General features: G+C 38.9%; 1 protein-coding gene across 1 annotated transcript in view; it reads right to left on the bottom strand.

Annotated features, from left to right (window-relative positions):
* Positions 1-1,119: 1,119 nt before the first annotated feature.
* LOC120312543 (CUB and sushi domain-containing protein 2-like) overlaps positions 1,120-15,840 on the bottom strand; it is a 74,877-nt gene continuing 60,156 nt past the window's right edge. Inside the window, exon 3 of the mRNA XM_039353384.1 lies at positions 1,120-1,321. Within this exon, the coding sequence (XP_039209318.1) occupies positions 1,120-1,321 (202 nt within the window). The remainder of the gene's footprint in view (positions 1,322-15,840) is intronic.

Below are 15,840 nucleotides of genomic sequence, written 5' to 3'. Positions count from 1 at the left end.
TCTTCCTGTAAGCTGAACGCTGAATAAAAGAAACTGAGAACTCCAGCTGCTTCTCGTGTCTGTTTTCCCGCCACGGACTCAACAGTTAGGGTTTCATGAGAATGGATTAAGGAGGGGGAATGTATTCTCTTGAAAGCAGCCTACAACTATGGCTCTTGACCGGAGCTTCCAGATTTTTTTGTTTTAAATTAACTAACAAGATTCTACAGCCAAATTTTTTTGAAAACTTGTGCTAGAATACCATAACAATTGACCCATATTTACAGTGAGTTCATGAACTTAACCTTTCAAACTGCTTGCTTTTATTCCTATTCCATTGAAATAAGTCTATATCACTAGATTTGTTTTTCATTGCTGGAAAATTGGGGAAAGCAACTAACTTTCTCTTCTGCCTTCATACTGAAAATGAAATAATTGGGGTGAAAAAAAGCAAGCTGTCCTTTCTGCAATAAACTTGTTAGAATCTTTGATTTCTGTCAAGCAGCAACCTGACCAGTACTAGAAGTATTAAGTCATCAGTGGCCACAATGAATGTTGATTATTGGACCCTGAGCAAAATACTTCGGTCATTTTATTCTCTTCCTTTTCTCTCTCTCTCTCTCTCTCTCTCTCTCTCTCTCTCTCTCTCTCTCTCTCTCTCTCTCTCTCTGCATTGCTTTGTTCTTTCTATCCCACTATGTAGCAGAGTGACATCTTTTTCATTTTTCATTTAGATTTTGGGTGTGTTGCAGGCAGAATAGCTGATGACTCTATATTTGGAAAGCTGGTAATTACCTCAGTAACAAGTACAACAATGCAAACAAAAACTCAGAGATTTTTAGTTATGAGGACAAGGGGAGAAATGGTCTATCTCCAGGTTTAAGCAAAATGCCATTGCTTAATGAAAACATCTAATTATAAGGGAAACAGTTGAATTCTTTGTAAGTTCTATGTTCACTACAGTTCTCGTTACAGCTCTATTTGTACTGGTAACAATATACAAGTATTAATATTAGATGGGAAACTACAAGAATTTCCCAGGCTTGAACAAACTTCCCAGAAGAAAAGAAATGTAAAATTATTTCCTGAATGCTGCCAAGAAAACTATACTCTTGTATCCATGAAAGCACCATGTCAACTTTATTTGGAAGAGCTTTTACTTTTCCAGAAAATTCCCTTTATAGAGGCACAGCATATGGATATCAGAAGTTCACCAAACGCAATCTTACCTTCATAGGTAGCCTGAAATCCTTGAGCACTGACAGCATAGTCACTTACGAGCCACAAGGACAGCACCACTCCAGTACTCACAATGGGAGGAGGCAGCTGGAAACCCGTGAGCCTGGAAGAAATCAAAGGAGAGAGTCATAATAGGAAGTTCCTAATGAAACACAGTTCAGATTATCACTTTCCTGCTGATCCGTACAATAGTTTCAACTGCAGAAAACAATGATCCTAACCTCACTAATGTCAAGCATTAAGCCAGTGGTTCTCAACCTGTGGGTCGGGACCCCATTTGTGGTCGAACGACCATTTCACGGGGGTCGCCAAACAATGCAGTCCACCATTTCCCCCCCCCCTTTTCCTTAGCTGTGCTACTCCCTTTTATTCTATTGGCTTTTGAAAGCCAATAGAATAGACTCTCTTGAATAGAGTCTAATTCTATTGGCTTTCAAAAGCCAATAGGAATTGTCCAGGCTGTCTCTGCCCTGCTGAGCCCACCAAAAGTCCCATTCTGCAAACGGTGCTGCACCAGTTGAGTAGTCCTCGACTTACGACCGATTGAGTAGTCCTCGACTTATGACCGGTTGGGGTGGGGTCGTGGCATTAAAAAGGTTGAGAACCACTGCATTAAGCTATTAGGATGTGACGGTTGGTGCCCACAGAGGGAGAGCTGGGGGGAAGGACTACACTGAAGTGACAGTTTCCCAGGAAGGAGCGAGAACATTCCAAGGAGGGGACAAGACAAAAGGCAGCACAGTTCAGTGCTGGACAGGAGACAGAGAAAGGGAATCAGATAGCCACAACCTACAATCATCCAGAGTATATCCATTATGGCAAGAGTAGCATTAATTTTAGTTTTGCAAGACTCTGTCTTTTTGATGTGAGCAAATAAAGAACTGAACTTCGGCTGGATAATTCTATGTCATTCTTGGGCTGGGCTTGACTAAGGCAGCTTGTAGGTTTGTGTTTAACTTTAGTGTAGCGGGCATACCACAAATACTTAACAAAACGTCCTTGTGAGTCTAGCTCGTATAAAAAATAACCGTATCCAGAAACCTATTGGGAAACAATACAAGTGCAATTGTAAGGACCCACCCCACTTTGCATCTTAAGAAGACAGAGCTCTTGGAATAGTTCTTCCAACAGGCATCCTTTATTAAGAGAAAATGGTTGCAGGCGTTCTAGACAGGACTTGGGGTCCAAGCTCTCCCATTCAAGGTTTTAAGGGGTTCCCCAGTAGCCCCACCCAATCACCCCCTTCTTCCAGCAACAGTCTCAGGCATTACACTCCCACCCCCTTTTCTTTACTGCCGGCTGGATGGAGACTTCAGAGAGAACTACATGAAGGTAATAGCCCCATTGTTATGGTTAGTCCTTTTGGTGATATACACATCTAGTTCCTTTGAAGTGTACCGAAGGAAATGAGGGCCATAAAGCCCCTTTGTTCACCCCCTTCCCTTCATCCTATGACAGAATCCATAGAAGGCAGAAATGGGGTTTTCTATAGTTGATAACTAGAGATGAAATATAATTGGATTCTGACAGCAATGGGCTTCTGGCAACAAGACCAACCAATGCATTGGCTGTTGAGTTTGGCACCACCTGCATTTTCAAAATGGTCTTCAAAGGCCATTCCTGGTGTGGAGTCATGGTTTCATCCTGCAGGTAGTCTCACTTATTATGGTCATGTCATGTGAGGGAATTAACTGCAGAAAGCAATGTTGGGAAGAAATAGCAGTAAAAAGAAACCAGGCCACCAAAGAACATGATGACTATATACCATCAAAGCTGATACCAGCCAGAGCATAGAAAAACTCAAAGAAGCAGAGCAAGATTGGAAGATGTGGAGAGATCTGGCCCATAAAATTGCCAAGAGCTGGACATGACTAAATGGATATCATCATCATCATCATCACATCCAGTTATAGTGAAAGCCTGAAAAGTAGACAGATCCCACCCCAACTAAATATATTGAGTGAGGATGAGGCTCTTCTGGAGAGTGGTTGAAAATTACATTGGATGACACCGATTCTGCTTATTGGTTTTGCAAAATGTAACATACAATTTATCACAAATGTTTTATTTTTTTATGCAGTTGTTATATAAGTTATTTTTGTTGTGGTAAAATGCTGGGAGTTCTGAATGTTAGGTCATATCATAAAAAATGAAGCTTACAAAATAGTTTTGAATAAGTCTTCCCTTCTAACCTACCTGACAGGGGTCTTCTGGAACTAGCTAAATGCCCCAAGCTCATGGGAAAAATGCTAACATGCTTTCCTCTGTCCTCCCTCCCCCACAAAAATGCATTTATAAGAAGAAATATAGTGACACTTTCTTAGCAAAAGATCATTGCTGAGAACAATCAAAGGAAATCTAAGAATGAAATGCCTACGGAACTGGGGAACAGAGTTTCAAATCTAAATTCTGCATGAGCTATGTCTGGGGAGCAGGGTTATAAAACACAGCCATTCATACATCATTAATTAATCTATTAGATTATAGTTTAGAACTATAAATTTTCCAGCCCAAAGGAAAATAGTATGACTTCACATGCCTTGGGATGCAACATATCTGAGAAATAGTTCACACCACAAAGAGCTTGTGAGAGAGCAAGTCAGTATCCATTCAGAGATGCTGTAACAATCATGAGCTTCTTTTACTGTAATTGCTCCATATTTTATTCCACCCCAGACCATCATCATTACTGTCAACATATACTGCATTACCCAATGGTAATAAGAACTGGCTGCCTTCTAATGATTTGCTACAGCTTGTCAAATGTGCTACAGCTTCAGCTCAACATTGTGCGCAGTGTAAAATATCTGCACAAGGACAGAGGAGGATACATACTCAGGCATGCATTGGGGGGATATGTCTTACCCCAAACAACATTTCTTATTCTTTGAAACAGACTGTCAGTCATGCCTCAGATTAATTTCATATTGCTCTTTCAAAAAGGAAGGAAGGAGAAAGAAGAAAGATGAGTGGAGGGAGGGAGGAAGATGAGTGGAGGAAAGGAGGAGAGTGGAGGGAGGGAGGGAGGGAGGGAGGGAGGGAGGGAGAAGAGTAGAAGAAGGAAACAGTTCTGTCTCTATAGTGGAATGAAAGGGTGAGAGAAATAAAAAGGGGGAAGGTGATCCTATTTACTTGTGGCTTTGATTATTTCAGTTGAAGGAAGATTTATTCTCTCAAAAAATAGAGAATACTTATACCTTTGATTTTTCCTGCCTAAATGTAAAACTTTGCTTTCCCCCCATTAAAATTCTTGTTGTTGGGTAGGGCTCATTGTTCAAGTCTGTCAAGATCTTTCTGGATCCTTAGCTTGTCTTCTGGGGTGTTGGCTATTCCTGCCAGTTTAGTGTCATCTGCAAATTTGATGAGTTCCCATCTATTCCCTCTTCTAAGTCATTTATGAAGATACTGAAGAGTACTGGGCCTAAGATGGAACCTTGTGGTACCCCACTGCTTATTTCTCTCCATGTGGATGTAGTACCATTGAGGACTACTCGTTGAGTACAGTTTGTCAGCCAGCTACAAATCCATCTGGATGTGATGTTGTCTATTCCACATTTTTCTAGCTTACCAAGAACTAGGTTGTGATCTACTTTGTCATATGCCTGACTGAAATCTAAGTGTACTATGTCCACAGCATATTAATTTAGTCAGTTTATCAAAGAATGAAATAAGATTGGTTTGGCATGAACTGTTTTTAACAAACCTGTGCATTATGACATCCTCGGTATTAATTCCCAGCTGTTCTATTGACATAGCTGGGAAATGGCTAATATACATTTCTGATTAACAATTACAGTTTTATCTACTAATCTACTATTAGTTATAAGTTTATTTTGCTTCTAGTTGTTCACAGATCTGTTTTTTTATTAAATACATTTCTAAATGTTGGGTAACTTTTTAAGAAGTACGTGTTAGTAGACTGGAACTGCAAATCAAGCCAGCTCATGTTGGGATTCACAAAAGTAGCTCTGTGTGCTAACTGGCTCCTGGAGCAATTCCCCAAGGGGTTTGACTGCAATTCTTAAAGATTGCAAACCATACTGTGATAAATGGAAAAAAAAACAGTTTGAAGACAGATGAAAAAGGGACATGAATTATATCTTATTTGCCAGTGCAGCAAATTATATAGTTTGCTTAATGAAGACCAATGTGGTATGTGAATTAAAGATAACATCAACATTTTGTAGCCCTCCCAGATTCTTTCCATAAATGGATTTTATTCTGCAGCTAGATGTTAATTTTGTTAATACAGGTTGGTTCAGCAATAATTCCTGAAGTAGCATTATGACATCCTAGGTATTAATTCCCAGCTGTTCTATTGACATAGCTGGGAAATGGCTAATATACATTTCTGATTAACAATTACAGTTTTATCTACTAATCCTACAACCTCCCACTTAGCTAAGGCAATTTATAAAATAGGCTTAAAGGACGGATTTATTTTAAAGGGGGAAAAACGGCTTTCTTTCTCTCACTGCTTCCATCAACTTAAGAGGTAAAATTCTACCATATAAAAATACCAAGGACAACTGATACGTCTGTGGCATTCCATCAAGGAAAAATAAACCTTTTAAAAAATACAGAAGTTAGAAACGAGGTTATATCTCAGCTTTTCAAAAAGGCTGACAAAAGGAATCTTGGGCGTTGGCCCCAACAGACCTGGAAGTCATCAAGTTGGGGAAGGCAGTTGTCTGTCATCTCCTACTTTTATTCAAGATAACCCAGACAAATTTTGAACTGATAGAAGGTACATTTCCAAGAACCATATACTTGTTCCTGTTTGTAAAAAAAATAAAATAAAAAAAGAGAAAATAATAATAGTACCAGAAAACTGTCCTACACTGGGTTGCTAATTATTTGTCATCCTCAATTCCAAACTCTCAGAATTTTACTGCATGGCAACCAGAAGGTTTTGGAGAGGCGTAGAGAAAAAAGAGAGCTGTCATTATTTTTATTTATTAAGGTGCTGTAGTTTGTACCTGTCAACCAATTTGCAACTTAATGCCCTTCAACTCTCAGAAGATCCAGCAGGAATGTTAACATATTTGAAGGGCATCAGGCTAAATAAATGAGAAAGCAAGAAATTAGGAGGAAACTTTCTGAATTGAGCTTCATGTCAACTAAATTTTCACAGATACAAGTGGTGTAAGAGATTGTACTGCAGAACAATGAAAGTAATCATTTGATAGTAAGCCAAAGGTATTAAAAGCCTGAAATAAATAAGAAAGAAAAGAAACTGTAGCTAAATCTTGCTTACCCCAACAGTATTTAACATAGATTTCCACATCTTTTTATTCTTCCAGATAATATTTACTTTTACTATAACTATATGCAGGTTCACACAAAGTACAAGGGAAAAAAAAGTTAAAACAACAGATAATTTCCAATACATCTTTTTCATTTTGGGAAGAAGATCGAGTCTAAGTTCCATTACACAAAGAATCAAGCCAGTATCATTTAAGATTCCTCAAAAGAATTCTAAATTCATTTTAATGTGAGTTCAGCTTAGAATTCTGATGAAACTATTAATTTTGGAAAATTCAAAATGACTACTGAGCAGAGTGCTGTTGGTTTTCATAACAATAGGAAGCAACCTGGATAACCTCACTAGTTGTAAAATGAATTTTGATCTATTTCACCATTCAGGATCAGATGAGCTGTATATTTAAGCAGATGAAGACAATTAACTATAACCTTTGATATTAAATACAGGAAAGATCCCACCAATTTACAACTCCAGGGAGCCTGCTTGTTATTTTTGCCCTTGAAGAAATGAATTAAAATTTAATGATTAAGTAATATACTCTTTTGAGATCCCACTGGAAATATGTAAATAACATGCCAATGGAATTCTGCCTAAAAAAGAAATCAGACATTCAATGCCTCAATGGCTTTAAGAGGAAACCTTGAGAGTCATTATCAAACAAGCGGTCGTTTTATACTGTCTAAATACAGTCACTTAGATTGCATTATTTACTTTCCTTTCTGCCAAGAATCTTACTCTACCAGCAGGAGGGCCAAATAGGAGCCTCTCCCAGCCAGTCCAGACTGAAAGGTTTTCAAATCATTGGCATCATAAGCTAGGTGAAGCTCATCCTTGTTAATATTTCCCCATTCTCGTTATGGTTGTCATTTCCCCAGTCAGTATGGTGAGTATTAAAGTTACACACACACACACACACACACACACACACACACCAGCAAAAGCTAAGTTGTTTTAACCTTGTTTATAACTGTTTTTATTGTTTTAAATATTGTTTTAACAATAAATAACTAGAGTATACTCTTCCCGTAGATCGAGGATTGCATCATTGACCCGGGATTCGTATTTTTACAACCATTAAGGAGATATATATTCCTTGATGGTCCAAGGTTGACAGTGGTGGGTTAGGCCACTTAGTATGGGGAGGTTTTGTAAATCGCCATGATCATTATTCCTGATATTTCAGTAATGGTAGTTTCAATGTTGTATTGTTGGGTACAATTAATAATCTTGTATGCTTGGATGTCATGTCAGAGATACATTATGGAGCCATGAACATTAGATGTTATTTTAGCTACAATTTTGTACCCCAGGATCTTCCCTTGAGCTTTAATCTGTTTCTCATCAGCCAAATGAGTCTCTTGTATTGTTACAACATCTATCCTCTTATCTATGCCCTGTCTGCTCAGGTACCCACATTTATTTCTATATAAGTCTTTTATATTGTTAAAAGTTGTTAAAAGAACTGTTGTAATCTAATTGCTGCCTCGGTAGTTTTTTACTGTGATGGACGCAATACCCAGTTTGGTCACCGTGTGTATAAACTTTTAGTTGCTCTGTTAATACAGAATATTGTCCGGGCTGTACCATTGTGAAGATAGTCCACACATTGATCCAGCAAACTACCTACCTATAGCTCTGCTGAGTAGTTGCTATAAGTTTCTGGAACTATTACTTTATAACAGAATATACCAATATATTGATAGGGTCTTCTTTCCAGACTGAGTTCCACACCAAGAGAAGCTGCTGCTGCAAGCAAATTCTGGCTCTTATTTAATTTATTAAAGCCGGTTTCCAAAAAGAAGGAAAAAGTTTTATAGCCTTTATTGATTTGACTGAAACTTATGGTGTGGCTTGATGGTTTGATGCTCAAGCTGAAGAAAACTATTCTGTGTCTTAAAGTAACAAATCTTTTGGAGAACATGTTAAAAAAATGATATTTCAAGGTCACTGTAGGAGACACCACTATTAAATCCCATTAAGTATGACTTGCCACAGGGATTGGTTCTAGCCCCACTCCTATTTAATCTGTATTTACCAGAAACCAGTCTGAAAAATTTTGGTATGCCAATGTTATGGCAATAGCTATCCAAACCAAGGAATTTGAGGAAGTGGAACACATTCTTACTAAGGATCTGAGGTCACTAAGGCAATATTATGAGAAGTGGAGGCTATGCCCTAACCCAAATAAAACTGAAGTATACACCTTCCATCTAAACAATTGTATAGCAAAGAAAGAGTTAAACATATCTTTTTGTGGAAAGAGGATAAAACATAACTGTCATCCAAAATATCTCAGAACAATTCTTGACAAATCCCTTACCTTTGGAAAACACCTTAGAGCAATCAGACAAAAATTAAAAACCAAGAACAACTTAATTAGGAAAACCTTAGGAACAGGCTGGGAAGCACTAGCAAAAACATGAATATGAATTTATCTCAGTATTACATGCATGCCAGAGTGCGGGTGTAGGTGTGCAAGCGAACTTTATCTGTATGAGACAGTAGCAACCAATGCTCTTTGTAGCGTCTCTCCCCCTCTCTTTCTCATGTGCTCACTTAGCAACCCTTTCACTTAACCACTGGGCCACTAAAATAGAGCTAGGTCAATGAAAAGGGAGTGGGTGTCCTGCACCATATGGTGAATTCTGCAATGGTGTCTTCCATAGGAAGAGTCATAATTGTTCTGTTTCCGCCAACTCAGTCTCATTAAATTACTTTCCATGGTTTGAAAGCTATACTTTTGCCGATGAACCTAAAGTTGTACTCACATTTGTTTTACAGCCATATCACACTGCTGACTCATATCATTTTATTTTTTTAGGTGAGGAAATTTGCATCTTTTTTCATTTAATTATGTTACTTTCCTTTCCTTGTGCAATGTGTGCAGTGGTGGGATTCAGGCGGTTCGCACCCCTTTGGCAGAACTGGTAGCTAATTTTTTTGTTGCTCAGGCCCAGAATGGACTTCCAGAAGCGGCATCCACACAGAGAACCGGTTGTTCACCTCTTTGAATCCCACCACTGAATGTGTGTCATCCTGACCAGCCTTCCCGATAATTACTGATGGACTCATACCAAGTAGGACAGTGGTTCTCAACCTGTGGGTCGGGACCCCATTTGGGGTCGAACGACCATTTCACAGGGGTCGCCAAACAATGCAGTCCACCATTTTTTCCCCTTTTCCTTAGCTGTGCTACTCCCTTTTATTGTAATGGCTTTTGAAAGCCAATAGAATAGACTTTCTTGAATAGAGTCTAATTCTATTGGCTTTCAAAATCCAATAGGAATTGTCCAGGCGGTCTCTGCCCTGCTGAGCCCACCAAAAGTCCCATTCTGCAAACGGTGCTGCACCAGTTGAGTAGTCCTCGGCTTACGACCGGTTGAGTAGTCCTCGACTTACGACCGGTTGGGGGTCGCGGCATTAAAAAGGTTGAGAACCACTGAAGTAGGAGATCATTTTAATTTTTTCCCACTGAAAAATAATGAAAGACTCAGGATGATTTCTTCCTATGGAAATCAGAAGTTCATATGCTAACCTTTTTTTTTTTTTAACAAACATTAACTTCTGACTTAGATAACATAACATACTGGCAGCACTCATCATTATTTACCCTAGCTATCACCAAGGGAGCTTTCCAGTCACTTAGTAAAAATCCTCACAAAAAGTTCCCATATCATCCATTTTTTACCAACATTTTTTTTGCCTCAGTTGTTACTTTAAATCTTTAATGTTACAAGCCATTATAATGAGGTTTTTAGAGTCACATTATTTTATATTGGTGCAATAATTGAGATCTCCAAGTGCCTAATTAATCAGCAAAGAAAATTAGTTTTGTGCAGAAACCAAAGAAAGCTCAGAAAAACTGCCACAATTAGAAACATTTAAAGGGAAAGTTTGTCTGCCAAGCTGTGGTAGCCATTCTGTTGAAGATACTGCTTTAAATCTGGGCTGTCACAAAGCAAAAAAGGATGCTTTGGGCTATGTAAAGCTCCCTGAGTTAGAATCATGCTAGTATGATACACCAGAGTTTCAAAGGCAAAATTCTGGTGTTATTTTAGAGCTCAATTGTCCTTACTAAATGTTATTCATTCTATGTCATTATCATTAGACTAATTCTTCCAGTTATTTGCGCCACAAAATTTTAAATCAAGGAAATACTGTACCGAACAACAATGATGTCTTTTTGACACAAGGAGCATATTTGAAAAAAAATATTCCAAATTAGATTTGCTGAAAGGACTCAGACTACATATTCTGTAATGATGGATTATACAACTATTGCATTAACTACCCCAGCTTCAATAAATCCAAGCCATGACTCTATCATGTACACTGAAAATACACCTCTCATTGTCCCCAACCACTATGCCCATCAGCCAGGAATTCAAGAAGCAGCTGTTCCAACTCATCTGCAAGGCATTGGATTAGGACAGTGTTTCTCAACCTTGACAATTTTAAGACATGTGGACTTCAACTCCCAATGCTGGCTGTGGAATTCTGGGAGTTGAAGTCCACATGCCTTAAAATTGTCAAGGTTGAGAAACACTGGATTAGGACAAGCTAAACTGTCATTTTAGTTGTAAGTGGCATTGAGTGACATTTTCAACCAATTTGCCTAATGATTTATCTGAAAAGTACCCTACACTAAAAGCCTATGTCAATCAGTTCTGTTAAATTGATTTTTAAAATGGAGCCTGTTAAACAATTATTCTTCTGATGGGCTAAGTCTTCAGAGCACTGCTCTACAAATGTGCTTGCAGAATCATAATACATGTCATCTTCTTTTTTTTTTTTTGCCCTGTAATGCACATACCTGTTTCTGTTTTGCTTCTCTTTCTCCTAAGCAACCAAAGCATCAGTTTGAAAAAATGTTGACAAGCCGATCCTTCTAGTGAGCCTGACAGAATGGTTAATTATATTTCTAGCCAGAAAAATATGCAGTAGACAATCAGTAATGTCAAAAAAGAGTATTACTGCCTGCAGGTCATTTCAGCAAAATGCTTCATCTCCTCCCAATATCACTCAATAGCATATTTTAATGAGTCAGTTTCATTTGTGTTTGGCTTTCTTGTTTTCTCTCTCACTTTGTGTATGTATTTTGAGTTAAATCATAGCAAACAACAATTTGAAAGAATCTGAAATAAATGATAGCCCATTCAACTTGTTTTCATTTTTTCTTTCCCCATCTCAAACATTTTAAGATTCTTTGAAGAAGATGGTTTGCTGGTACATTCTCCTTTTAATAGCATTCTAATGGCTCCATTTAGAACTACTTTCACCTCAAAGCACTTTTTTTTTTTGTCCAGATTTCTAGTGCTTTAATATCTGAAGGAGGGCTGAAAGACCAGCAAGGAAAGCAGTAAAAAGTTTAAAAAAAGTATGTGTGTGTGGATGGATAGATAGATAGATAGATAGATAGATAGATAGATAGATAGATAGATAGATAGATAGATAGATAGATAGATCTTTAGTTATTCGGGTTTTCTCCTGCGTCAAATTGGCAGTGTCTTGGCGATGCTTCGACGAAGTCCCATTCGTCATCTTCAGGTTGGTGTTTTCGGCTTCGTGCTTCTAGGAGGCTCCTAGAAGCACAAAGCCGAAAACACCAGCCTGAAGATGGCTAATGGGACTTCATTGAAATGTCGTTGCCAAGACACTTCCAATTTTATGCGGGAGAAAACTCGAATAACCACAGACCTACATATATATATGGGAGGGATGGAGGAAAGACACCCGTCTGTATCATCTTGAATTCCTGAAGAAAAATCAGTATACAGATCTAAAAAATAAACAGCTGACTTGAGATCCAAATCATCTGATTAATGATGCCCTGTTTTTACCTGGATAACCAGATCAAGACTATTTTTTCCCACCCTCAGGAGAGAAAACTATCAGTGACAGTTTCTCATCATCAGATCATTCTGACTGCTACAGAAGTGACCAGTATTATTAATCTCCATATCTAAAACTGGACTGTTGGATTAATTTGTCTCAGACACTTAATGAACCTTCTTGGATTACAAAGGCTGTTAGGGAATTTCCTTAGGCTACGATGAACAGTCCTGCCAACGTTTTAGTCGCATTCTAGAATGTGAACAGGATGCCTTGGATAGGACTGTTTCTTAGCAGCCTCTTCCTATTCACTGAGAGAATCCCCTTGGCTCCGTAAAGAGCTGCAGGAATCAGACATCTGAGGAAACACCTGAAATGCTGTTAGCAAAAGGCCAGGAATTAATATAACCAAATAGGGCAAGAGCTCAGGTGGGATCTCACACTATTGTGGTAAGAGTGATGAAGCTGCAGTATTACTCTGCTTTCACTGCATACTCAAAAACCCACCCAGAAGTCCCGTTTTAAGTGATGTGGATTCTTTGGGAGAAGAGTGAGCTGGAAAAGCATCTTTTGGACTGCTGTGAAAATTTGTGGGAAAATTAAAGGCTTAAAAAACCCCTCAGATTTGTTCTGAATTGGACACTAGCCAATCAGGTCTTAGTGAGATGACCGAGGCCACATCTCTCAAGGTTGCGTAGGTGGTCTCTGTTCCTCTCATCAATAAATAAATTGAGATAGTGCCTGTAGAGCAGTGGTTCTCAACCTTTCTAATGCCGCGACCCCATAATACAGTTCCCCATGTTGTGGTGACCCCCAACCACTTATACATCACCAGGTGCCAGGGGCATGGCCAAAGAAAAGGGGGAAAAATGGCGGACAGCCTTGTTTGGAGACCCCCGTGAAATGGTCGTTCAACCCCAAATGGGGTCCCGACCCACAGGTTGAGAACTACTGCTGTAGAGGGCAGTGTCCTTTTGGTCATAGCCTTTTATCTTTTTGGCACCAGGCATACAGTCCCATCTTACATGATACTCCAATAGAGGTAGTACATGAGGTTCGAACAAAAAAATAATCATACATTCAACTCAAGTCCCAGGTCCTGGGAACATACAGGTAGTCCTCAACTTACAACAGCTCATTTAGTGAATGTTCAAAGTTACAACAGCACTGAAAACAGTGACTTATGACTATTTTTCACACAACCCTTGCAGCTTCTCCGTGGTCACATGATCCAAATTCAGACACTTGGCCCCTGATTCATATTTATGATGGTTGCAAGTCCCGGGACCATATAATCACCTTTTGTGACCTTCAATGGGGAAGCTAGATTCACTTAACTCAGTGGTTCTCAACCTGTGGGTCGGGACCCCATTTGGGGTCGAACGACCATTTCACGGGGGTCGCCAAACAAGGCTGTCCGCCATTTTTCCCCCTTTTCTTTGGCCACATCCCTGGCACCCGGTGATGTATAAGTGGTTGGGGGTCACCACAACATGGGGAACTGTATTATGGGGTCGCGGCATTAGAAAGGTTGAGAACCACTGACTTAACTGCAGCATTGCTAACTTAACAACTGCAGTGATTCACTGTGGCAAGAAAGGTGGTAAAATGGGGCAAAGTCACTTAATAACTATCTCGCTTAGCTACAGAAATTTTGGGCTCAATTGTGGTTGTAAGTCAAGGACTACCTGTATCTTCCTGTTCCTCTACCCTGTAATCAGATAAGTAAGACTCCTCCTCATAAGGCTCTCTCTTTTAAGAGAAATGGGTGCTACTTCTAGTTGTCAAAATGGTGTGTTTTACTCATTCTACTGAAGGGACTTGGATTTCTGGCACTCTGAAAATATCTCTCAACGCTGCTAATATTGAATATTCTTGCTTTGACAAAATATGCAGAACTGTCTGGTATTTTTAGAGTTAATTCAGATGACAGAGAAAAGGGAGGGAAAATAACAAAAGCCCGGGAAAAGGAAGGGAAGGGAATCTCTGCCCTCTGGGCTAATTGGAAGATGTGACTTGGGACTGCAAGATAAGGGAGGAGTTTAGCCAGAAAAGTTAGATGCCAGCAAGAGGAATTCAGATTCTGGCATAAACCTTCATGATGTGCCGTCAATTTGTAACACTGGTAATAAAGGCTTTGGGATAGACATGCCTGGAAGTTCTTTGAAGTGTTTCATTAGTCAGAACCATGACAATATCATTGCCTCATATTCTCCCTGCCACAGAATTTATTTTTACTTTGGAATGCATTGATCTTCTGGTGGTTTTCTCTGAATAGTAGTAGAGGACTTTCCTAATCCTCCAGGAGCTTACCATGGAAAGGTTTTATTTTTCAGAGATCAAGGCCAAGTCTTTGCTTAGAAATATACTGTTTTTGCTGAAGTGCTCATTATTTTCCCTACAGTATATTTGTTAATGATGTTGCTCTGTGTTCAGATCAATTTATGTGTTGCAGGAGGTTTAGTTAATGTGCAAGAAAGCCCATCTGGATTTTTGAAAGCATGTTATGGCCTCTCACAAAATGCTTCTCTGATGCTCCATTTCTCAGAAGAAAACGGATGAATTTGCTTTTCACAAGGCCTCATGGATTTTTTTTTCTTGGTAAGTAAATAGGTTTCCAAATACAACACTGGTTTCTTCCAAAAGCCTGAAGGAAACTACTGCTATAACATGAGTTTTTCTGATGTGGACACAGTATCCTGAGGTCTAAACTAAAGATCTGTAAACAGCAAGTACAGTTTATTGTTCAAAAGGGCAATCACACCACTAGGTAGAAGAATCACTGTTTTGCATCGGGCTCTGTTATCCCACAACCCAAATCATTTCCACAGTTTTCTAGCTGGAACTTTGTAAAATTTCCAGTTCTAGAAATATTATCAGAAAGACTTACTGTGCCAGATGCTTTTCATATTTATTGGCACTGCAAGTCTCAGAAATAGCACCTCATCATCTCTTGAAAGCACCAGGCCAGGGAAGATCATGTTAAGTAATTTCTTCATTCCTCTAAAAGCAAAACAGGACCAGAGTTTCCTTCCTTAGGCATTATATTCCAACTGTATAGCAGTTTTTCTCAGCAGTTTTGTTCTTTTTTACCTTCTGGTGCCAAGGGGACCAGCAAGAGCAATGAATTAAATTCAATAGGGGCAGAAGTCTTGTCAATTTTCTATTTGATATCTCTAGCAAAAGCACTGCACAATTTTATTGTATCTTCAAAGATCTACTAAAATTGTATTGCCTCTCATAGACAATCATTAATTTTGATAAAAGTGAAATATAGCAGCTAAAGAGATTTCTTGCTTAGGAATCTTTCAAGGTCACACCTATAATATATCTGTATGTGTATAGAGCCACACAATCTGTCTAAATACTCTCTAGAAAGAACATAAATGCTTTGTTACACAATGTGCAGTATTTTCCACTGATCTTTGCACAAAACATGAGCAATAAATTAGCAATCTGTATCAAGCTTTGCATACAGTGTTGAATCAGTAAAGAAAACAACACCTAATTATCTCCTACAGGTA

The sequence above is a fragment of the Crotalus tigris genome, unplaced genomic scaffold (assembly GCF_016545835.1).
Source record: "Crotalus tigris isolate CLP2741 ecotype Arizona unplaced genomic scaffold, ASM1654583v1 scf7180000018517.1768243, whole genome shotgun sequence".
Classification (NCBI taxonomy): domain Eukaryota; kingdom Metazoa; phylum Chordata; class Lepidosauria; order Squamata; family Viperidae; genus Crotalus; species Crotalus tigris.
The sequence above is the reverse complement of the archived record's forward strand: the minus strand, read 5'-3'. Positions and strand labels throughout refer to the sequence as shown.